The sequence below is a fragment of the Pyrus communis genome, chromosome 6, assembly GCF_963583255.1.
Source record: "Pyrus communis chromosome 6, drPyrComm1.1, whole genome shotgun sequence".
Taxonomy (NCBI): Eukaryota; Viridiplantae; Streptophyta; class Magnoliopsida; order Rosales; family Rosaceae; genus Pyrus; species Pyrus communis.
The window spans coordinates 19,894,314-19,917,916 of NC_084808.1; the positions used below are offsets into that span (position 1 = coordinate 19,894,314).

Consider the following 23,603-nt stretch of genomic DNA (forward strand, 5'->3'; position numbering starts at 1 on the left):
CAACCCACTGCCATTTTTCCTTTTGGAAGTTTGGTGATACTCCAGGTTTTGTGTTGGTCTAGAGCTTAAAGTCCTTCTCGCATTGCTTTTTTCCACACATCTTTGTTGGTAGCCTCATGGAAATTCTGAGGCTCACTGTAACTTGAAATGGTGCTTAAGAATGCAGCATGAGAGTGAGTCACATTTTGGTACGACACACAATTGGAGATTGGATGCTTGGGTTTGTAGGTGACGAAGTCTTGAAACCTTGTGGGAGGTTGTCTGTCATGCATTGGATTGCGTCGTGGGGCCATGAGGGTTGTCTCACACTCGTTCATGTCTTGAGCCACACCGTGAAGATCATCTTGATTGTCACCATTGTACCATCAGAGTGAGTGCCTTCATTGCTACTTTTAGTGAGTGATGCATCAATGTTGACATGGCTGGGACCTCTATTTGTTGAAGCATCAAATTCGATTCTTGGTAGAGGAAAAAAAATCAAAGATACACTCCCCTTGACTTGTAGTTTCAAAATTGAACATCTTTAGACACAATCAATCTCCTCAGTTGGGGATTATAGCACTTATATCCCTTTTGTAATAGAGACCATCTAGATAAAACCCTTCACCAATGATCTTCTTGGTGGCACAGTCCTGAAAAATGACATTGTGAGGAGAGAATATGGCTAAACAATTCAAGGTATTGGTGATTTTTCCCACAGATAGGAGTTGGAATGGAAAGGATGTAACATATAAGGCAACCGACTCAATTTCATCAGACATTAAGTTGATTTTTCCCTTTCCTAAAACCTTTGCATTCTCACCATTTGCAATTGAAACTTGAGAAGGTTTTGATAATTTTTCAAACTTATGAAACTTAGACACATGGTTGGTTATATGGTCAGTGACACCCGAATCTACAACCCAAAAATCATGCAACATATTTACATTAAGGGCTTATTGTGGTATGTGTTCCGTGTCTGCCAAGAAACCCTCAAACTTGCCTAGCAAAGCTGTCGAGTTTCCGTCTTCAACGCTGTCTATTCGGACACTTCCAACCCTTCCTTTCTTGCTCTAAAGATACGATGTAAACTCATTTATAAGTGCAGCTAGATTTGCTGTGAAGTTCTTGAATGTGTCAGACCCATTGAAGGTGGAAGCAGACGCATGGTTAGCTCGATGTGTAGTACGGTTCAACCTCTGTAAACCCTTGTTGTCCTTCATGAAATCAGGCTTTAATTCTGGATGCAAAATTCAGCATGTCTCCTTAACATGACCAGTGTAGTTGCAATGTTAGTATTTCAAATTTGGATGCTTCCCTTTGTACTTCCTCTTGTTGGTTAGATAGGCCCTTGCTTCAGTTACATTGGCCTTTGTACCAATGTTCATGACCTTCCTCCTTACTTCTTCACGTTGAATTGTTGCACATACATTGGTAAAGGAAGGAAGTTCAGTGTTCATGAGTATGTGGCTTCGTAGGTCTTCATATTCTGAGTCAAGACTGGACAAGAGTTGAAATATCTTGTCTTCTTCCGCCCTCTTTCGTAGCAAAACTGCATTGGTTATATGAGGACGATATATTTCCAACTCATTCCACATGCTCTTCATGCTACCTAGAAGTTGTACAAGGGGCTTACCTTCTTGTTGCAGGTTGGAGATGTCCTTTTTTAATTGGAAAACGCGTGCAACATTGTTCTGATTGCCATACATTTCCTTGACAGTCTCCCATAGCTGGTGTGATAATTCAGAGTAACTGAATATTTCAACTAGTTTACATTCTATGGAATTCAGGAGCCACGACATAACTAGCTGATCCTTGCTAAGCCAGGATTCATAAGTTGGTGAGGAAGCATCAGGAACTTCGATGCTTCCATTTATGAATCCTAACTTGGACCTTCCACCTAGGGCAAAAGATACTACTCTCGACCAAGGCAAGTAATTAAACTCATTCAACAAGATTGAACTTAATCTTTGATTTGGGTTGACATCCACCTCAGGCAAATTCACGAAGAAAAGAACCGGTGAACTTTCAGCTTCAGACCCAAAAAGATTATCTTCAGCCATTTTGGAGATTAAACACGCTCGGATAGTAGTAAAGCAAAAGCAAGTTAATTTTCCTGCTCTGATACCATATTGACTTCCAAAGATTGTTTTGTATTTTTCATTATGACTTCATTACAATTGTACAACAATATATAAGGAGATTGACTCTCCTTGATTTAAGCCATAACATGCGGCTTAGGGAAGATAAACAACAGCTCCTTGAATTAAGGAGTTGACAACTTAGATTAGACTCCTAAACAAATTGTTACTGATCACAAGAAAAGAGAACTGACTATTAACCCTTTAGAGAACGACAATACCCAAAAGAAACATACTTAAGTAGTTGCCCTAACCCTTATTGTCCAATTTTACCGTAACCTATCTTAATATTCAGGAAACCTTAATAAACCACTGGACTACTTCCAATAAAGAAGAAGAGGAGAAGAAAAAAAAAAAGGAAGGAAAAAAGTTGTTAAAGGCATTGCTAAAGAGCGAATTTCACAATCTAATGAAGATCAACAACCAATACAAAAAATATTTTTGCCAACGAAATTAATTGTCTTGATCGCTAGGAAACGACAAACAACGACTAAACTTACTTCGTTTTGAGGAACTCCAAGCCACAAGTCTTTAGGGCTGTCGTTAGATGTTCTGAAAAAAAAAAAAGGCGCTATTAATACCCTCCAGGTTTTTTTCTTTTCCTCCCAAAGATTCCCTATTAGCCTTTGAAGTCTGAACGCACTAGTGTACCAAATCCCTTTGCTTTCTCAGTCGAATTGTCATCTCCGTGGCTCTTCATCGCGAGTTCTTCCACCATCTTCACCGTTCTTCTCTCCGTCGGAGTTCCTCCGCGATGTCACTCCCTCATGTCCCTCTATGCTCTGTCTTCCTTGCAGTTGGCGCTGCACCAGTAAAGTTTTCCTTTCATTTCTCTGCAGTTTTCAGTCTCCACTGGGTCTCTGCACCTTCTCCGATTACAGGTGGATTTTGATTTGGAGGACCCTTAATTTTGGTTCTTGAACCAATTCAACGAATTTGAACATTTAATTAGCTAATACACATGCTTACTGATTCTTTGAGTTTGGTTGAGGGACGAGATCTTTCCTTGAATGACACTATTTCGGTGTTTGGTTTAATATTAATCTTAGTCTGTGTTTGCTGCTGGTAGGTTAATTAAGTGGAAAAAGTACTTCCTGAGCTATTATCTTGAGTTCAACTTTATGCAGACCTTCCACCTATTTTCTGGTAAGCTTGTCTTTGTGCCTTGTGAATGTGAATGCTTTCCCGTTTCATAGGATATTATCATCACTTGGATGCTGCCTCTTAAATTGCCTTTATATTTTGTTTTTTGAATCTCTAGGTTAAATTGCCATGAGAATGTAATGTAACTTGTCCTGGCTAATGCTTATTCATGGATATTGATTTATATTGTAGTTTTATGGAGGGAGCAACCAGACTTGGGTTTGGGTATGTTTTCCATATTAGTCCAAGTCATATCTTGTTGACATTAGGTTGGGTATGTTTCCCTTAGGGTTATGTTAGGGAGACCAAATTTTTTAAACCATATTTACAAATCAAATGACATGGTTGTTGATGATTAGATTGAAGTGTTTATTGTAAGGGTGAACTAGACTTAAAAGATTAATACACTAGCCAAGAACAGAAGGATTAACCAACTAAATCACAACCGTTGCGTCAAGTATGTTCTATATATACAAATACTAAAGTATTCTCAACAATACATACCTGCAAACTGCTAACGAAGTCTTTTCCATGTGTGCTGTCAGAAGACAGCAGATGGTGCTGTTGCATGTGTGGCGCGCAGTCACTGGTATTTTAAATTGTAAAGTTTGTATGTTGTAGTGTAACAAAGCCTTCTCGTAAGGCCTGAGATATGAAATTGATTTGAAAAGCTGCTGTGTTTCTAAGTTTAACATAGACATGTTCATGGATCAAGAAGCCATGGACAAATCTACACACAACCTTCTCCTCTTTGCAAAACTCAATGCTCTTTAAGTTAGGGATAATTGGAACAATAAGAGCATATTTTTGTGAGAGCAAGGGCTTGTGGTTTTATACTACAAGACTTGGATTGCCCTATAACAATCCTACAAGGAATACAAGACTGCATTCCTTGTATCAGTATGAGTCCTATAAACGAGCAAAAACAAGAGTCCTCAATATACCAATATGATTGGATTAACTCTTGTCAACATGATTTAGACTTCTTTATAATATCAATTATCCCAAGACTTGTAAGAATCATACTCATACTCTTACATTCTCCCACTTGAGTATGATTCATCATAACAGATAATCATTTCAAATTATTATAAAGGTGATCACATAAGTCTTTCAACAACACACTAGTACATAGACACAAACCAAAACAATGAATTTATAATTACCTCTGCAACACAAAATACAGATTTAACTTACAAATCACAATGTCCAGTTCATGTTCATAGAAATGTATCTAAGCTCAAGAGTAAACCAAGACGTCTACTCCCACTCATATAGCCCAAAATTGATATAAAAAATACCAAACATTCTTGACAGTAGGCTGTCAACTTAAAATTATTCATAATTGTATGAATAGCACAATTATGATCCAATCAACTTCTTTATCACATTCATAGCAGTAATCACCAAATCTTTTGGATAACATAAGCTTAACCTCACATACAACTTACCTATGCATTTTAAAGTATTGAATTTAAGAATCTTTTCTGTTACATCGCAAAATTAACTCAAAAATCACAACATACTTAATTTGCACTCTGTAATTATGTGAACCAATTTGCTCCCACTTATCTAGACCATACTTAACACAACCAAGTTAAAAATCATTCCAATACAATGAATGACTAATTAGAATCCATATGGAAACCAAATTCGTTTCCTTTTGAAAGCTAATCGAACATAATAGGATCATTCTCATTACTTAAACAAATTAAGTAACACAAATAATTCAACCAATTGCTTCAATAAAACCATAAACTGGTTTTCAAGCATCCAAATGAATTATAATGGCCGGCCTAAATAGCCTTATGCTTACATTCAAACATATGATTCTCTCACTTAAGCATAAGCATAATGTACTACACAGCCAATAAAGAAACCGGAGATATGAACCAATTGGTTCTCGATTCCTCCCCAAGTGCTTAATCTCAGTTTAGTCATATACACCTAAACCATTATGCAAACAATCTATGTATCAAAAGATAGTCACAATCCATTCGAAAAAACTTCACTCACATAAATCCAAAATCACCAGTTTCAACAACAATCAAAATTAGAATAGCAAGCACAATATTTTTTCATTCAATTTGATCTTGACTAGTTCAATATCTAGTTCAATATCCATCGAGCAAGATCAACCAAATCTTGATAATGTCTGGATATATATCACAACAATATGTCTTGATTAAAATGAGATAATCAAGACCATTATTTCTTTTGGAGACCTCAAAGTTCATCTTCCTCCCTATTTGTGATTTCAACCAAAACATAACAGCGAAAGCATGTGTTATAAATGAAATCACAAATATACATTTACAATAAGCATGCATCTTAAACTCCATGATTTTCACAATACAATAAGCACATGCTTTCTTATGAATTCATAAATTAAATCAATATGCATTCGGCAAGGTCAATTTGTGTTGTACAAAAATATAGACAACTGCTCACAGAAGCTAATTTGTTTATCATCCCTGTATATGGATGACACAAGCTAATTCTCAAAATTTATAGCTTGACCTATATAATCATACAAGTAAATTTTTAAGGCTAAGATCAATGTATATTGCCACCAAATCTAATTTGGTTCAACTAATGAAAATAAGATCATTACAAAATAAATCCTAAATTACACCAATGTATGCAGATCCACCATATATGCACAATAACGATTCTACCCAAAACATATTTCACATATATATGTTCAATTAGCAAGAAATTCCCTACATGATACTCGAACCAATACTGATGCACCTAGTTTATGTATCATAAATAGAAATAATGCCATCCAAATTCCATTAGTTTAATATTTAGAACCACTTAGTCATTGAGCATATATTCTTGCCAAAATTCATTCAGACAATATCAATTTATGGAGTACACGTGCAGTCAAAATGATTCCATCCCCAATTGAGATTCATCATATATGTCCCAACACCAAACAGACAAAAGAGAACAATAGGTGCTGTATATGAACAAGTTTTATCCTTCACCAAGACCAATTTAATCATAACCATAGACTCTTTACTAAAAATAGACGAGTATATATAAACCAAATGCTACACAATTTATTTTTTATTTTTTATTTATTTTTATATGCAGCAAAAGATGATTTCAAACATCTTATACATAAATCACAAGTTGGCATCTATATAAGGATTTTGAGTTTAATCATGCCTTCATAATATATATATGCATGTATGTATGTATGTATGTATGTATGTATGTATGTATAAACAAGCATACTCAAAATAACAAAAGCCCTATTTCATCATGCTCTAACTCATCACACTATAATCATGCATATAAAAGAACAATTAACCATGCATGAAATAGTGGATTGAATTACCTGAGTGCATCACTGGACCCATATTCGTTGACCTAATCGAGATGTCTCGACCCCAAATCAACGAAACAAATTATCCATCAATGATCGAGACCCATCCGTGCTGATTGCCATCACTCCAGATTCCCATGGACCCCATATCATTGAGAGACAACAATAAACCAATGTCTCGCCTCCACTTCTTGTAATTACTTCCCCAATCAGAGTAGGCACACTTGCAAGATTAAGTGAAATGACAGACAAGTTCAAAATTGAAATCTCAAAAGGAGAATCAAAAGTTCTTGATTTCAATCTACTTTCACTTAATACACACTGATATGAACCAACTTGATCATATATATAGATGTTTCATCATGAATGAAAAGCATATATGGATTAAACAACTCATCAGTGAAGAGACAACTGTCAATGCAGATACATATTTCAGTTTCAATTAAAATAGAAAACAATAAAACAACGAATGAGTCAATATCAATATGAAGAATCAGAAAGATAACACGATCTTCGTTCTATCGTTTTTAACAACATAATTAGTTGATCAGAATACATCTTTATTCATATAAAGATTAAGAAACCACATTTACCTCAATTTGCTGACATCATAATGAACACAGCGAAAACAATAATTTTCAAAATTAGAACTATGATGTTTAAGATAAATGTGTTTTGCTGAATCACTTTATTGATCTCCTAAGAAGCAAGCAAGAATAAGATCACTCTTTCCCATATTGAAGAACAAGAGTATCTTCCCTATTGGATCAGAAATGGTGAAAAAAAAATTTAAATACAATAAATCGCTACTTTTACTTTGTCCTATAAAACCAATAAACAGACTTCTTCTTTAACTTAGTTCGCAATTAGTTTTGTTGATTGAAGAACCAATTTGCGATTGAACTTAATTGAAAAATCCATTGGCTCTGATACTACATGTAAGAGTAAACTAGACTTAAAAGATTAATACACTAGCCAAGAACACAAGAATTAACCAACTAAATCACAACCGTTGTGTCAAGTATGTTCTATATATACAAATACTGAAGTATTCTCAACAATACATACCTGCAGACTGATAACGAAGTCTTTCCTATGTGTGCTGTCAGAAGACAGCAGATGGTGCTGCTGCATGTGTGGCGTGCAGTCACTTGTATTTTAAATTGTAAAGTTTGTATGTTGTAGTGTATATAACAAAGCCTTCCCGTAAGGCCTGAGATATGAAATTGATTTGAAAAGTTGCTGTGTTTCTAAGTTTAACACAGACATGTTCATGGATGAAGAAGACAAGGACGAATCTACACACAACCTTCTCCTCTCTGCAAAACTCAATGCTCTTCAAGTTATAGGTAATTGAAACAATAAGAGCGTATTTTTGTGAGAGTAGGGGCTTTTGGTTTTATACTACAAGACATGAATTGCCCTATAACAATCCTACAAGGAATACAAGACTGCATTCCTTGTATTAGTATGAGTCCTAAACGAGCAAACACAAGAATCCTCAATATACCAATATGATTGGATTAACTCTTGTCAACATGATTTAGACTTCTTTATAATATCAATTATCCCAAGACTTGTAAGAATCATATATACTCATACTCTTACGTTTATTTCTTATTGGTGACACATCATTTAGTTTGTAAATTAAGTTTAAAAATTTAATCTCCCTAACATTATCATTCTCTTTGTTAGAAAACATGAAAAGAGAAACCTAGCTACGTCAACCCAGGCTTGAAAATGCTTCCTTTATTTCATATTCTCGAGTTTTGGAACGATTGCTTTCAGTGCCAACTCAAAAGCACCAAATCCTTGCTCCTGTGACATTGTGGAAGTTCATTGCAAATACTTGGCTTGATGTAAAGGTACTACCATCATAGTTTCTCGTTCTTCAACATAATTAATTTGTTGTTTTCATTTTTTATAGGGTAATGTTACATTTAATCATATTTTTCTACCATATTTGTACTATCTTTCTAATAGAGTTAGACCACCAACATAACGTGGGTCACATCTCTATTAGAAAGATAATACAAATATGGTATGAAAAATGTGATAAGATTAGCATTTTTTTTTTTTTTGTAAGAATACCTATATAAAGCTTTGTAAATGAGGAACTTATGGCAAGTCGATTAGTTTCATGATCTAGAAAATAATTTGGGTGGAGAAATGCTAAAAGGATTATCTAAAAAGTGAAGCTCTCTATAGACTTTCTGCAATTTCATATTTTTAGCACAGTGATTTATAATATTGGCATAATGTTAAACTGTGAGATGATAGAAAGTTTTTAGAGAGTCACTTTTGAGAGAATTCCCTTAGTATTTGTCATTTGGGATTGAGACAAATTTTTCATTCAATTGATTGTTGTGCATATATTTCAGGTTTCGTAAAGCGATGTATCATGCTCGTGCTCCATTTCATATGACTCTAAAGCGATGTGTCATGCTGCATTTCAAATGGAAAGAGACTCTCAAGATCCTTTAGGTCATTATAACACTTTGTAAACTTTGTTTATGTTTTGGCATACATATCAGTTTCTTATGTATGAAATTCAACTTTGTTTCATTTGTCAATTAAATGATCTAGTTTTTTTTGTTTCAATCATGGATTTTTTTTAATTTTTTTTTTAGATCCCAGAAATTTTCCTGGCGAATTTAATTTCGTCCGCTAATTTTCCTTTAGCGACAAATCGATTTGTCAAGACCTAGACGACAAAATTGAACTGTCGCACGTGATGGCTGACATGCGCCCAACCCTGATATTCTCCCAAACATCAGGGTAGGCATATGCTGGCTGGCACCCGAAGGTGACAAAGCCATATTTGGATGCATGAGAACTAGAAAGAAATAAGACTTATAAATTTAAATATAATTAATATGCAAATGGGGAACGTGTTTAGAGTATACAACTAATCTAGAACACTAAAAAGAAATAATATAAAATTGAATGAACAAAGGAGTGGGTCCTACACCGAGATGACTCGAAGATGCCGATGCGAGAGTGGCTTGACACTGGGATTATGCGCCTCAATTCTAAGTCATGATGGGGTGCAAAACAAACATGAGTGGACCAAGTTGATATGTATAGGGATAGGATCAAGGGACAAACATTTTGACAAATATTTTTACACTCTTTTTAAGCCTTTAGATCACATGACATCCAAGAGCTCTTATTTATTCATTAAATGATATGGATGCTTATGTAGATTTTAACTAACACTAAAGAAAAAAATAAAATGAAAAACCATAAAATCTGAAAGGAATTGAAAATAAAATTAAATGGGAAGAAACCCTATGAGCGTGCAAAGAGAAAGAAGTAGAACTCCATCACTTGAAGCTTTGTCGTAATTTGTAATTTGGTTTTTTATTACTCCTTCAGATTTGTCTATATATACTAACTTGCATCGGGATAGGCTATAGATGTTTCCAGACGCCAGGCCAAAGTACGGGATTCTGCAGGTAATGTTGATATTATCATGAAACTAGAAGCTGCTGAAGCCAAGCTTCAGGAGCTGCAGTCTAGCGTTGCAATATTGGGAAAGGAAGCTGGTGCAGCTATGGCTGCTGTTGAAGGTCAACAACAAAGATTGACTCTTCAGCGGCTTCTTGCGATGGTAAAGGATTGCAGAGGTTGCAGACCCATCGGCAAAGAGAAGATGCAATGGAGTTCTACTCCTTTCTTGTTTGCACGCTCATAGGGTTTCTTCTCATTTAATTTTATTTTAATTCCTTTCAGATTTTATGGCTTTTCATTTTATTTGCACGCTCATGGGGTTTCTTCCTAGTTAATTTTATTTTTAATTCATTTCAGATTTTATGACTTTTCATTTTATTTTTTCTTTAATGTTAGTTAAAATTCACATAAGCATCCATGTCATTTAATGAATAATAAGAGCCCTTGGATGTCATGTGATCTAAAGGTTTAAAAAGAGTGTAAAAATATTTGTCAAAATGTTTGTCCATTGATCCTATCCCATATATATATATATATATATATATATATATATATAATACTGAAACAGTTATCAACATAATATCCCCCAAAGTTTTATGAAAACTCATAGCATAATAGGTGATAGATTTGCCGAAAACCCTAGCATGCCATAAAACCTTTCGTAAGACACATCTCGTATATAATGTGCTAACTAGCGGTACCAGCATCGCCCATATGCACAGAACAGTGCCTACACACGCTTGCCCGAAGGCAATATAAGTATCATCTCCCATACACACAGAACAGTGCCCTACACACGCCCGCCCGAAGGCAATATAAGTATCATCGCCCGAAGGTGGAATGGTGACCACTAGATAATCACAAAACGATGAATATAATCTTTCCAACATAAATACATATATCTCAAAAAGCATCTGCATAGAATAGTGACCACTAGATAATCACAAAACGTTGAATATAATCTTTCCAACATAAATACATATATCTCACAAGCATCTTCATAGCATATAGTCATCCATCATATATACTACAAAGAACATAAGTTTGATAAAGTATGGTATTCCAAAATATTCTCAGCAAAGCATGATAATCATAAAGTGTAAATCTAATTTACTCATAAAACGTTTCATGAAACGTAACCATTAAATCATGCTTTTCATGTATGCATTTCTACTATTAAAATATACATTTTGGAAGGGGTCCACTCACAGATACTTCACCGCTGAAGAGCCACGCAAACTAGCGAAGATGGAAAAGCCACAAATAATTGCCCCTAAGCACATAAAGGGTCCAATTAATAAAATTCTATTAAAACGATTGAATTTGGGAACAAAAACTCTATTAAAAGTCAACAAAAGTCAACGTTAACGGTCAAAGTCAATGGTCAGCATTGACTAAGTCAATCGTCAGATCGGGTTAATGGGTCCGGCTGAGGGTTAGTAGGCCGGTTCTATGGCCCAAAGGCCTAGGGTCTAATAAGGTTTTGGGTTTGAGGTTATCGGGCCGGAGGCCCAAGTTGGATGCCCCAAGGACCTGTCCCAGAGGCCAAAGTTGGATGCCCCAAGGGCCTGTCTCTCTCTGGGTTTGGGTTCAACAAGCCTGAGCTGGATAGCCCGGCCTAGGGTAAAAGGGTTATGGGTTGGGATTTCAATGGGTTAGGCTCGGATGCAACGGCTCGAAGACCCAATTCTATACGACCCTAAGGGCTTGGTTCCGAAAGGGTTTGGTGGACTAAGGGTTTAAACATGGGTTGGGCTTGAAGGCCCACCCAAAAGCTCTAGGCTTAATGGGCTTGAGCTCCGGGTGTGGGTCGAAGACCCATTTCTCTTCGGGAACTAAGGTCAAAGCCTCCCTAGCTCTAGTGAACGACGATTGACCAAACTAACCTACGATCTAACACCCAAAATAAAGGTAGAGATGAGAGGGAGTGTTTGTTACATTCACTGTGAAACAGCCAAAGGTGGCCGAACTTGAGCTCGCACACCCACGGCTCACTAGACCGGGGTTGGGTGTCCTCTGGGTGCCCTGGAGCTTCCCGGACGTGATGGAGAGAGAGAGAGAGAGAGAGAGAGAGAGAGAGAGAAAGAAAGAGAGAAGGTCCTAGGTTTAAGGGTTGGTGTCTGTGGGGTGTGGGTTCGAAGGTTGGTGTGCGTGTGTGTCGATCAGGGGGAGTGAGAGAGTTCGTCCAAGAGAGGGAGAGAGTGAAGGGGTGAACTCGGGGAAGGTGAGGGAGAGAGAGGTGTTGGGCCTGGGGGACCAAAATTCAGGGGTGGGCCCCTTGGCACACCTATTAGGACCCAAAAACAAAACCAACAATAAAAAATCCCACCCAAAGTGAAATTACGAAGTTACCCTTTTTTGATTTGTCAAAACCGGGACGGGTTGTTACAACGACGAAGCTTTTCGTTGACAAAAGCCTACTCTAACGACTAAATACTCGCAATCTAAATCCTTAGGGAGGCACTTTTTGCACAAATCTCGCAATGTAATTTTTTGTCACTGTATATACACCCCGACAAATTCTGAGCGTAGCCAACCAAAATAGTTTGTCGGCGAATTGTTTTTTTTTTTTTTTAATTTTTTTTATTTATTTATTAATTTTTTTGAGAAATGCTATGGAGACTCTCTATGGACTGTCTCTCATCTCATGTTTATGACATAAAGTTTTATAATGTTGACACAAAAATTAATAATAAACTGTAAAGTGGTGGAGAGTCTATGGAGAGTTCTACTTAGAGATAGTCTCCTTAACATTTCTCCCTTTTTTTTCCTTTTTTTTTTTTTGGTAGCAAATTAGACAATAAGAGAGAGTGTTAAATTAATGTCCTAGTTGTTATAAAAAATTAAGGGTAATGCTAGGAGACCAAATTTCAAAACTAAATTTTGTAAACCAAATGATGTACATATTGACAATTGAATTATTACTTAAATGTTGGTTAACATGCTTATTTTCTATTGATGACACATTATTTGGTTTAAAAATTTGATCTCCCTAACATTATCCAAAATTTAATATGTAATATTTGGTTAATATGTTGGGTACTCACCAGTGGGCAACAGTATCCCAATGTAAACGAAAGTTAGGACTCACAATGAGAAAGTTAACCTCTGAGTTCTTAAGCATCGATGTAGGAGAATAATAGATCTCCTCCAATGTAGAAGTGGTTAGGACTTCCCAAAATGGAGCCGATCATTGAGTCAAGAGAGAGCTCCAATATATGTACAGAAGAAGGGTGCTGATGCACAATGCGCAACCTTGTTTATTGGTGTAAAGAGAGAGGAGTTGTACCTCCAATATCAATATCATTTCATTTAACAGAGGGGAATTCTTGGGTGAGACTAGCTCGAGTTAGTTTTTCAGGCGCATATTTTCTTCTTCTCATTCTTGTCAAACTCCAACAGTACATTCGATCTAGCCGGTGTGGCATGGTTACACCCACTACTGTTTTATTTATTTTCTTATTTTGGACTCGGTGGACATTTTTATAATTTCAAGTTGGAAGAAGAAATTTTGTAGTGCTCTATTATGATGAGTACTGGGTGTTTGGAAGAGTTGTTTCGCCCATGGGCAGAGGAGTACTGTGTACGAGTGACACTGGTTGTAGAGAAATTTTACAATGTGTTCGGAATACGGGGCAATACGCCATATGTCATTATGCATATTGTATGTGCTCGTGTTACGGGTACACTGAAATATTCTCGTGGTTGTAGGGTCAAGGATTAGGGGTTTGAAGGATTTAAGGTATACTCATATTATATTATCCTTAATATTATCAAGGAATATCCTTAATCAAGAATGCAAACTAATCAATGGTATCAATGGTATAATTAACAACTCATGCAAAAGCCTTGACAGTACGTTATCAAAGTATATACGCTATAATTAATTTAATTTTTGATTTTTCGATTACAATGCTATAATTGATTTATTACATATAAGAATAGTACAATTTTTTTGTCTTTATTTAAAAATATAAGATTAATCTCTAACGGCTCTATATATCTACACTTACGGCATCATGCCAGCGACATAGGGCACACCGCTAGGCTGAATCCATCTATCACCGAACACGAACCTCCCAGCGGTGAAGTCCGCGGCGTGCTGAGCGGTAAGCTTCTTAATTCCACGCCATGTCGCCCTCTTGGTCTGGTCGGCACCGAGTCCCCTGTTGCCAAACTCACCGAACCAGCAAGATTGGTGATTGTTTGATCCAATCCATTCCATCCACCCTTCTGGAGCGATCACGTCATCGATCTGGGACTGCATGACGATTGCTCTTGCGTAGTTCTTCCATGGCCTGCCCAAGTATGCCTTGTTCAGGTCCTTCTCGTAGCCTGGTTCGCCAGAGATGGTGCAGTTTTGGAGGATGATACCCGAGGGAGAACGTCTGTCCAGTCTACCGTGGGCAGTCACCATGCAGGCCTGGTTCTCGAGTGGCTTCCTGACGATCATCTTGCAGTTTTGGAACACAGCGGCAGCATCACCAAAGATGAAGTCGATGGTTCCACTGATGGTGCAGTCGCGGTAGAATTGCCTGTGAGTTTGGGTGTATAGGGTGTCTTGGTACCCATCCATCTTGCAGTTGTAGAAGATGGACAAGTCTGACTGTACACGTAGAGCCACGGCTTGGTGTCCGACAGCTCCGGCTGTGTTCTCAAATCCAATGTCCTTGGCAATGAAGTAGTCTCCCACAACACCTACATATATAACGTACATACCAACCAGACTCTGAATCTAAACTATTGATAAAAGTAGAATCATGTTTGAATGACCTCGTACAAAATATGGCAATATAGCATGCACGTCAGATTGAATGTCTTAATTTATAGTTTGATAATAACATTATGTCTGATTAGAGAGGAAAAAAATTGACTTACCGACTGTGGCAGTCTGCATTGTCTTGGTACCCTCTGCAAAGTTCTTTCTACCGGTAATAATGGTCTTAGTGGGGCCATCTCCTATAAGCATGACATTGGTCATGTGCTTATCAAACAGGACATGCTCCTCATACACTCCCTCCTTAACATAAATCACAAAGACCTTCACTGCGTTGTCCTTGGGGATATCCTTCAAGGCTTCGTTGACAGTCGTGTACTTACCACCCCCTTTTTTGGCCACCACCACATCGGGTTTCAGCGTCTGAGGAGTGGCGGTAGCGAGGTCGAGCCTTCGATTATCAATCCAAGCAGGAATGACCTTAGCCTTCTGGAACTTCTTCGCAACAGTTCCAGCTGTAGCCTCAAGGAGTCTGCGGCCGGATTTGACATTAAGAGCCCCGAACATCGTGGAAACTTGGTCGACCATGGCGAGGCCGTTGTTGGTGAGCTCCTGCGATGTCTTCAAGAACTCCCTCATCTTCTGACCGGCATCACCAGTGGTATTCTCGAACCCATCCAAGCAAGTCTGCTCGTATGTCATGGCAGCGCTGAGCCACACTTTGAGATCCTCCACGTAAAGATCGAGCTTGCTCATGTCGAAGGCCCCAATCCTGTCAAACGAGTCACCTAAGTCATCGATGGCGTACTCCAGGAGCTCCTTGCAGTTTTGGAGTGCATCTCCGGTGCTTGGGTCCTTAGCCAAATCCTTCAACGTGGTGGACTTCTCGATGACGCCGCGGAGCATGTCCATGGTGACTTGGAACCCTACTTTGATCAACTCTTTGGGATCGGTGACGTTACCGGCCGCGCCTGACAGGCTTTCCTCGCATGTCTTCTTATAGTCGGTGGGCTGGCAAATGGCCTGGATCGCCTTTGTGGACGTGGAGGTGTGGCCGTCGGATGACCCTCCGCCGCGGCGTGATACTGTGACCCCAACAGTTACAGCAACTACCATTGCCACCAGAATCAGGGCAGAGGCGCCAATGATGGCGAACTTTTTCTTCTTGTTAGATCCATCTGCTCCGCCCATGTTTGAATTAATATATATAAATAACTAAAAATCTAACTAATATATTTTTTTATTTTTTATGTAGATTCTGGTGGCGAAAAAGAAACAAGGAAGATTTCTTTTTCAGGTGAGTTGCTGTAGAGCTGTTGGGGTCACTTATTGGGGCACTGAATAATACTACTTTTTGTGTCCCCTGCTTTCCAAAGTGTGGAGTCATGAGGTATTTATAAGGGTAGTAGCTCTGAATGACGGTTGCTTCTGTTAGGAAATGTGAGGTGGAGAGATCATTGGTCTCAAAGGTCGTTCATTTTCTTTTTTATTTTCAAATTTGGGGCATACAAATGATTGGTAATGCGTAACAATGACTCCTTCAAAAGTGGATTACCAATTGATACATGGCTAAAAAAAGCTAACTTTTGTTCAAAAAAAACAAATGTTTGGTAAATAGTTTTTTTTTTTTTCATTTTTTCCGTGCGAGCTCCATCACCGGGTCTAAAACTAGATATGCAAACGGGTCGGTTTTATTGGGTTTAGATTGGTTTTAACCCTACTCGTTCAGCTAACGGGTCATCCAAACTCAACCCATTAAGCTAACGGGTCGTCCAAATTCAACCTGTTAAACTTAACAGGTTACCCTTTTAACCCGTTAACAACCGTTAACATTTTTTATTTTTATTTTTATTTTATATTCTTTTGCAGAAGTAACTCAAACACAATTCGTACGACAATTTCCCGCTTTTCTGCATATTGTTTCTAAGTAACAGATTAACGGGTATAAGTTAGAAGTTAGAACGTAACTCTGGTTTGAGAATATTTTGCATATGAATCAATCACATCTTGTAGAAATTATTTAGCAGCGGTTCAATGATGCTTCTCTTTGAACCCTGGGGATCACACTTGCTAAACCATCGAGCTCATATCCCTTGGACCAAGGAGGTGCATGTCATAATAAATTATAATGATCAGACTAAACGTTAACTGCTGCCAACCATATTGTTGATTGCGGTTTCCACCCCTCATGTTTGAGCCCCGTCTTGCTGCAGAGCCAAGATAGGGACCAGTTGAGCACCTACTCCATAACCTATTGGAATCCCACATTGGTGGGTGCAAAAGAAAATAATGGATTTAAATATAATTATCTCACTTTAATTAATATCGAGACCTTTTATAATAAAATCTCACACCTGACGGATTGGGCAGGTGATAAAGTTGGGAATAGTATCGGTGTTGTTATAGTGGGGTCTCCCGGGCCCGTCGATCTAACAAAATTCCAACATGGTATCAGAGCCAAGTTCGGGCCCATGCAAGCCAACGATCTTGTCACCAAGAAGGAAACAAGCCATGACTCTTAACATAGAGCCAGCCTTTGAGTTCCATAGAAAACAAGTTTGCACTCTTAACATAGAGCCGACCTCTGAGTTTCAATTGCCGATGTGTGGATCTCCACATGTGAAGGTTACACGTGACGGGGAGTGTTGGAATCCCACATCGGTGGGTGCAAAAGAAAATAATGGATTTAAATATGATTACCTCACTCTAACTAATATCGAGGCATTTTATGATAAAAGCTCACACTTGACAAATTGGGCATGTGATAAAGTTGGGGATATTATCGGTGTTTTTAGAGTGGGCCCCCAACAGGCTCGCTGATCCAAAAATCCAACATAACCACTCTCTTCATCCCTGTGAATGTACATAATAAAAAATTTCCATTCTCTCCTCTCACATTCTCTATTTTGTCTTTCCCTCTCTATAAAAAATTAATATAAGAGAGGGGAGAGAATCCTACTCTATAAAAAAACCTCCAAACATCAAATAACTCATAAATTTCAATTTTTATATAATTGAAAAGGAAATATGATATAAATGGATGAAAATGAAAAATGGGAGTTCTACCGACCTGAGAATCGCACGGATGCTTTCTCTTGGTGTTCAACAGGTGCTTCCTGGCCATCGGTCGAATTGTGATGCTTCAGCTACTGGGAGAACACGACTGTGGAACTGTGTGGTACAAAACCACGAAGAATGAGAATAATGGTTGGGGGTCCTGAGCTAGGTTTTTGCAGAACTGCACGGATGTTGTAGTTTGCTCGGAGAAGGACAGGAAGAGAACGGATTTGAGAAGGAAATAGGGATTAGTTTTTCTTTAATGAAATTACATAAACACCCTCAATTAACAGGTGTTAATGGGTTCGCGGGTGAACCCGAAATAACCTATAAAATAACGGATGATTAGCGAGTTCATCCATTAATAGCCCGACCTGTTAAGCTTCCACCCAAATATTGATTTTACCGGGTTGGGTTGGGTCGGGTTAACTGGTTGGGTCCAAAATGCCACCTCTATCTAAAATTGTTTTTAATTATACTATCTCTCAATTGAATTAAGTTTTGGTTATTTGATGATGGTTTTTATTTTGAAGTTCTTTTGGTTGTTATTTATAGGGGTGTTAAGTTAATGGGTCATACAATAAAGCTTTGTGGGAGAGTAATTGGGCATAGATTGAGCCAAGAAACACGAGTTTCAGATCAATTTGGGTTTATGTCAAGGCGCTCAACTATGAAGGCAATCTATCTCTTATAGAGATCGATGGAGTGATTTAGAGATATGCAAAAGGACTTTCGCGTGGTTGTTCTAGATTTGGAAAAAGTAGATGGTAGGGTTCTAAAAGATATCCTTTAGCGGATTCTAGAGAAGAAATGAGTATGATGTGAGTAACATATACACATGCAATAAATGACATGTATGATGGAGCAAGGATTGCGATAAGAACTCAAAAAGGACAAACTGAAAGCTTTCTCATAACCATAGGATTACACCAAGGCTCACCTTTAAGTCTTACCCTTTTGCGTTGGTAATAGATGAGTTAACGAGACATATTCAAGATGATATTCCTTGGTGTGTACTTTTCACAGATGATATAGTGTTGATAGACGAGACGTAGGAGGGAGTAAATGCGAAACTTAATCTTTGACGGAAAGTATTGGAATCTAAAGGTTTTCACCTAAGTAGGTCAAAGACAAACTATATGGAGTGCAAGTTCAGTAGAATGGGGGTCCAAATGAAATAGGGTTGAGGATTGGAGACTAGAAAGTACTAAAAAGTGAACACTTTCGTTATCATGTATCTATCTTGCAAATAAAAAATAAAAGAAAGGAATTGGATTTAGATCTCAACCATAAAATACAAGCTTGATGGATGAAGTGGAAGAGTGCATTAGGTGTGTTGTACGATCATCGCATGCCACTAAGCTCAAGGAGAAATTTTATAAGACGATAATAAGACTAGAAATGCTTTATAACACGAAATGTTGGGCGGTCTAATATCAAAGCGTGCAAAAAATGAGTGTAGCAGAGATTAAAATGTTTCGTTGGATGTGTAGACACAAGGGAAATGACAAGATTAAGAACGAGGATATCTGAGGTCAATTAGGAATGGCTGCAATTGAAGATAAGATGAGAGAAAATCAGTTAAAGTGGTTTGGACACGAGCAACCAAGACCTACATATGGTATAGTTACAAAATGCGATTATGAGACAGAGACTCAGCGCAAAAGGGTTAGAGGAAGACCTAGGAGGATTTAGACAAAGACTTTAAGAAAAGATACGGAGTACTTGGAACTCATGAAAGACTTGGAGCAAAACCAAGCGCGGTGGCGTTTTAGGATTCATACGGCTGATCTCACTTAGTGAAATAAAATTTGTTGTTGTTTTGGTTGTTATTGAATGATATATTGTAAAAGTGATGAAGATTTTTGTTGATTGACAATGAGTGTGTTTTAAAGTTTGCTTGAATTGTTGCTGTAGGTTTCGCTTTATGACATCAATACTTGTCCAAAATAATTTTTTTGCTTTCTTTTTTGGAAGACTACGTGAAAGAGGGTCTCATATACTTGTCACAGGATCTCTATAAAATAGAAAAAGGCCGTATCCATCCCCTTTGTTTAAAAAAATGATTTCATAACTCAGATTCGTATGTGAAGACAAATGAATTGCAATGAGATTAAAAGGTGTTCCACAAAATCACAAGACGATATACTCTATGATGTAAATTTGTCTTTTGTTTTATATATGAAAAATTGGTCTTGTAAGATTTTCATATGAAAAAATTGGCGTCCCAAGCTTTTCACATGGGAATTACACGGGCATCATGCCAGGAACATATGGAACCCCACTGGGCTTTACCCACTTATCACCCTCAAACACCCTAGCAGGGGTGAAAGCCGCAGCTTGATCAGGAGTGAGCCTCTTGACAGTTGACCATTTGACCCTTTGGGTCACGTCCGCCCTAGGACCCGTGTTTCCGTACTCACCAAAGAAGCAGTTTTGGTGGTATTCTTCACCAGACCATTCTGTCCACCCTTCAGGTGCAATGGCTTCGTCAATCGATGACTGCATCACAACTACCCTTGCAAAGTTCTTCCATGGCCTCCCCAAGTATGCCTTGTTCTTATCCTTCACAGCCATGTAATCTGGCTCACCGGTGATGGTGCAGTTTTGGAGGAAAATGCCGGTGATCTCGTTGTGGTCGGTCCTGCCTTGTGCTGTCACCATGCAAGCCTGTGTTTCCCCTGGCTTTCTCACCACCATCTTGCAGTTTTGGAACAAAGCCACCCCATCACCGAAGATGAAGTCTACTGTACCAGTGATGGTGCAGTCGCGGTAGAATTGGCGGTAGGTTTGGGTGTAGAGGGTGTCTTGGTATGCGTCCATGTGGCAGTTGAAGAAGATGGAGAAGTCGGATTGCACACGCAGTGCCACGGCTTGGTGCTTTACGTGTCCTGCTGTGTTCTCGAACCCAATTCCCTTGGCAACGAAATAGTTTCCAAGTGCGGCTGCACGAACGAAGTGTTGACGAGGGTGAGAAAATGAGGTAGAGTTAGAATGCATAGTTAATCGTAATTCAACCCCATCCAGTAACCAATATAAACTGACCACTAGGGTTACTAATATGTTCGTAATTTTATCCCACCTCTGTGACGTGTTAATGGCTATTGTCAGATTTTTTTTTGTAGTGTAACATCCGTTAATAATTTGGTGAATGAATAGGTTAAGTGTTACGTACCAAAGGTTGCGGTCTTCATGGTTGTGATACCATCCGCGTGGCTCTTGCTTCCGCTGATCCTGGTCATGGTTGGACCGTCACCAATCATCACAACATTGGTCATTTGCTTGTCAACGATGACAGTCTCTTCGTACACTCCCTTCTTAATATAAATCACAAAGGCCTCCTTGCTCTTCTGTGGGACCTCCTTCAAGGCCTCGTTGATGGTCTTGTACTTGCCAGTCCCATCCTTAGCCACAACCACGTTGGGCTTCAAGCTCTCCGGAGTGGCAGTCAAGAGATCCAGATCGCGATCACTCATCCACCCTGGCACTGGCTTATAATTCCTATTTCTCTGCCCGCCTTTTGACGAGGACATGAGGCGACGGTGAGAGTTCAATTTAGGAGAACCGACGAGACGAGAGATTTCCGAGACCATGGCAAGTCCATTGCTGGTGAGTTCTTGCGCTGTCTTCAAAAAGCCCTTCATTTTCTCGCCGGCCTCGCCCTTGGTGTCTTTAAACGCGTCAAGGCAGGTTGCCTGGTGATTGACGGCGGCGCTCAGCCACACCTTGAGATCTGCAAGGTAGTCATCGATCTTGCTAGCATCGAATGGCCCCATCTTATCAACCGCGCCGAGGAGATCTTCAACTGCGGTTTCCAACAATTCCTTGCACACGCCGAGAGCCTGGCTGGTCATTGGATCCTTGGCATGCTCTTTCAAGGTGTTCGAATTCTTGATCACCTCGTTAACTTTGTCCGCCGCCACCTTGAACCCGGCCTTGATCAGGTCCTTTGGGTCGGTGGTGTCACCTGCCTCCTTTTCGAGGCTGCTTTGGCAGGTTTCTTTGTAGGTGGTGGGCTGGCATATGGTCTCGATGGCCTTTTTCTTCGCACCAACCTTGGCAGGCTTCTTGTTGCCCTTTTTGGCCATTTTGACACCCACCGTCACCGCCACTATCATCGCCACCAGAAGTACAACCAATACGGCGATGATGGCTATCTTCTTCTTCTTTGCTTCACTAGCTGCCATCTTGAGTGATGTAAATTAAAGTAATACCAAAAAAGAAAAGAAAAAAAAACAGTGCTAGAAACGCCCGTATGATCGAGAAAGAAAAAAAATTAATTGAAGAAGAAAGGTCTTTCTTTTTTTATAATTATTTTTTCTTTTTCTAGTGAGCTACAGAGCGCTGTCGGGGCTTTTCTTGTTCGAGGGAAGCGTTTTCGGTGCCCCTGTGGCTCTGGTTTTGTTTGGAATGGTAGGATGGTGGTGGAATTTATAAGGAACCCTAAACCACAAATATCTGAGTGTCAGTTAATTCTGTTAAAAATGGTAAGGTAGGAGATTACTCAATCTCTGAATCCGGACAACATAGATGCATGGTCGTCAATCATGCTTCCAAGTATGGATATTGTCCAAAATAGGGCACACTTAATAACACTTGGTAATGGCTAATTAGCGCCTAATTATATTGTCCGAGTACGTTATCCACTTTTTCTCTGGTTAATGGTAATATTTAACTCTTTATCTCCTTTAATCGTGGACTGCCATAGAGCTACAAAAATTTACATTTGGCTAGCTAGTTACAGACAAGAATGGGATATGTAATTGGATAACATTAACATGCATGTGTACGCGCTTTCTTCAGACATTTGAGATTTTGATTAGCTTGCATAACTAAGTTTAGCAGATACCCTAGTTTCTTGATATACGTATAATTTATTTGCCAAAGATGAGTAGCGATCTGAAATTAGAGTTGTTTATAGTAAATTTGTTTGTCTTTTTATCAAATTGAAGTACATTAAAAGATCTTCTAACAAGACATCTAATGAAATCAAGGTTAAACTTACTAGATTAATTGTTTGATATATTGCTATTGTTGGAAATTTATGGGAACTGCTAAAAAAAATGCTATAAATAAACTTTGTTAACCATAAGATGAGACGGATTCCTCTTTCCTCTTAGTGTATAGAATGATAATCGCCAATGATGCAAAATAAGAAAAAAAAAAATTGAAGAAAATCGAGGTTCTATCATAAAACCAATAGACAATGTGAAAAGTAGCCCAATGTGGGATTCATTTTATGTGAAAACTTAACCGCATCCAATCTCTAGAGCTCTCCAATTCTGACGTGATTAGTTGTGCAGAGCAGGTTACGCAAATAGTATCAAGCTGCCAGCATGCATACAAACTTAAGCTGTATTGTCCAACCGCAGGATTACCGAAAGAGCTCTACAACTACCCAAACCTCACCAGTCACCAAGGTATCATTGAGGAATTGTCATCTCGAGGGCGACCAATGAAATACTAGAGAAGCTGCCAAGCCTTACAACTTTAAGGCTTAATAACACTTTCAAGGAGAACACAGAACCTTAAGGCTTACAACTTTAAGGCTTAATAACACTGCCAAGCCTTACAACTTTAAGGCTTAATAACACTGCCAAGCCTTACAACGTTAAGGCTTAATAACACTTCCAGATGGGCTGAGACATTTTACCACCCTCAGGGGATTAACCATTGCATGCATGCCAAGTAGTCTTTAGTAAGATTCAGGAACGAGGACAGGATTTCTATAAATTCCAACATGTACCTTCCCTGATCATCGTACGACCGAGCACTG

The 23,603-nt window shown here is 38.6% G+C and overlaps 2 protein-coding genes across 2 annotated transcripts; both read right to left on the reverse strand.

The window, feature by feature from the left end:
- Nucleotides 1-13,909: 13,909 nt before the first annotated feature.
- LOC137737876 (probable pectinesterase/pectinesterase inhibitor 21) lies at nucleotides 13,910-16,121 on the reverse strand. Its single transcript, XM_068477449.1, has 2 exons — nucleotides 14,932-16,121; nucleotides 13,910-14,751 (listed from the first exon to the last, which is right to left on the reverse strand). The coding sequence occupies exons 1-2, from the start codon at nucleotides 15,959-15,961 to the stop codon at nucleotides 14,063-14,065; spliced, it is 1,719 nt and encodes a 572-aa protein (XP_068333550.1). The 5' UTR covers nucleotides 15,962-16,121; the 3' UTR covers nucleotides 13,910-14,062.
- A 3,757-nt stretch (nucleotides 16,122-19,878) lies between these two features.
- LOC137737954 (putative pectinesterase/pectinesterase inhibitor 28) lies at nucleotides 19,879-22,211 on the reverse strand. The gene is made up of 2 exons (XM_068477543.1): nucleotides 21,003-22,211; nucleotides 19,879-20,772 (listed from the first exon to the last, which is right to left on the reverse strand). The coding sequence occupies exons 1-2, from the start codon at nucleotides 22,012-22,014 to the stop codon at nucleotides 20,075-20,077; spliced, it is 1,710 nt and encodes a 569-aa protein (XP_068333644.1). The 5' UTR covers nucleotides 22,015-22,211; the 3' UTR covers nucleotides 19,879-20,074.
- Nucleotides 22,212-23,603: the final 1,392 nt, after the last annotated feature.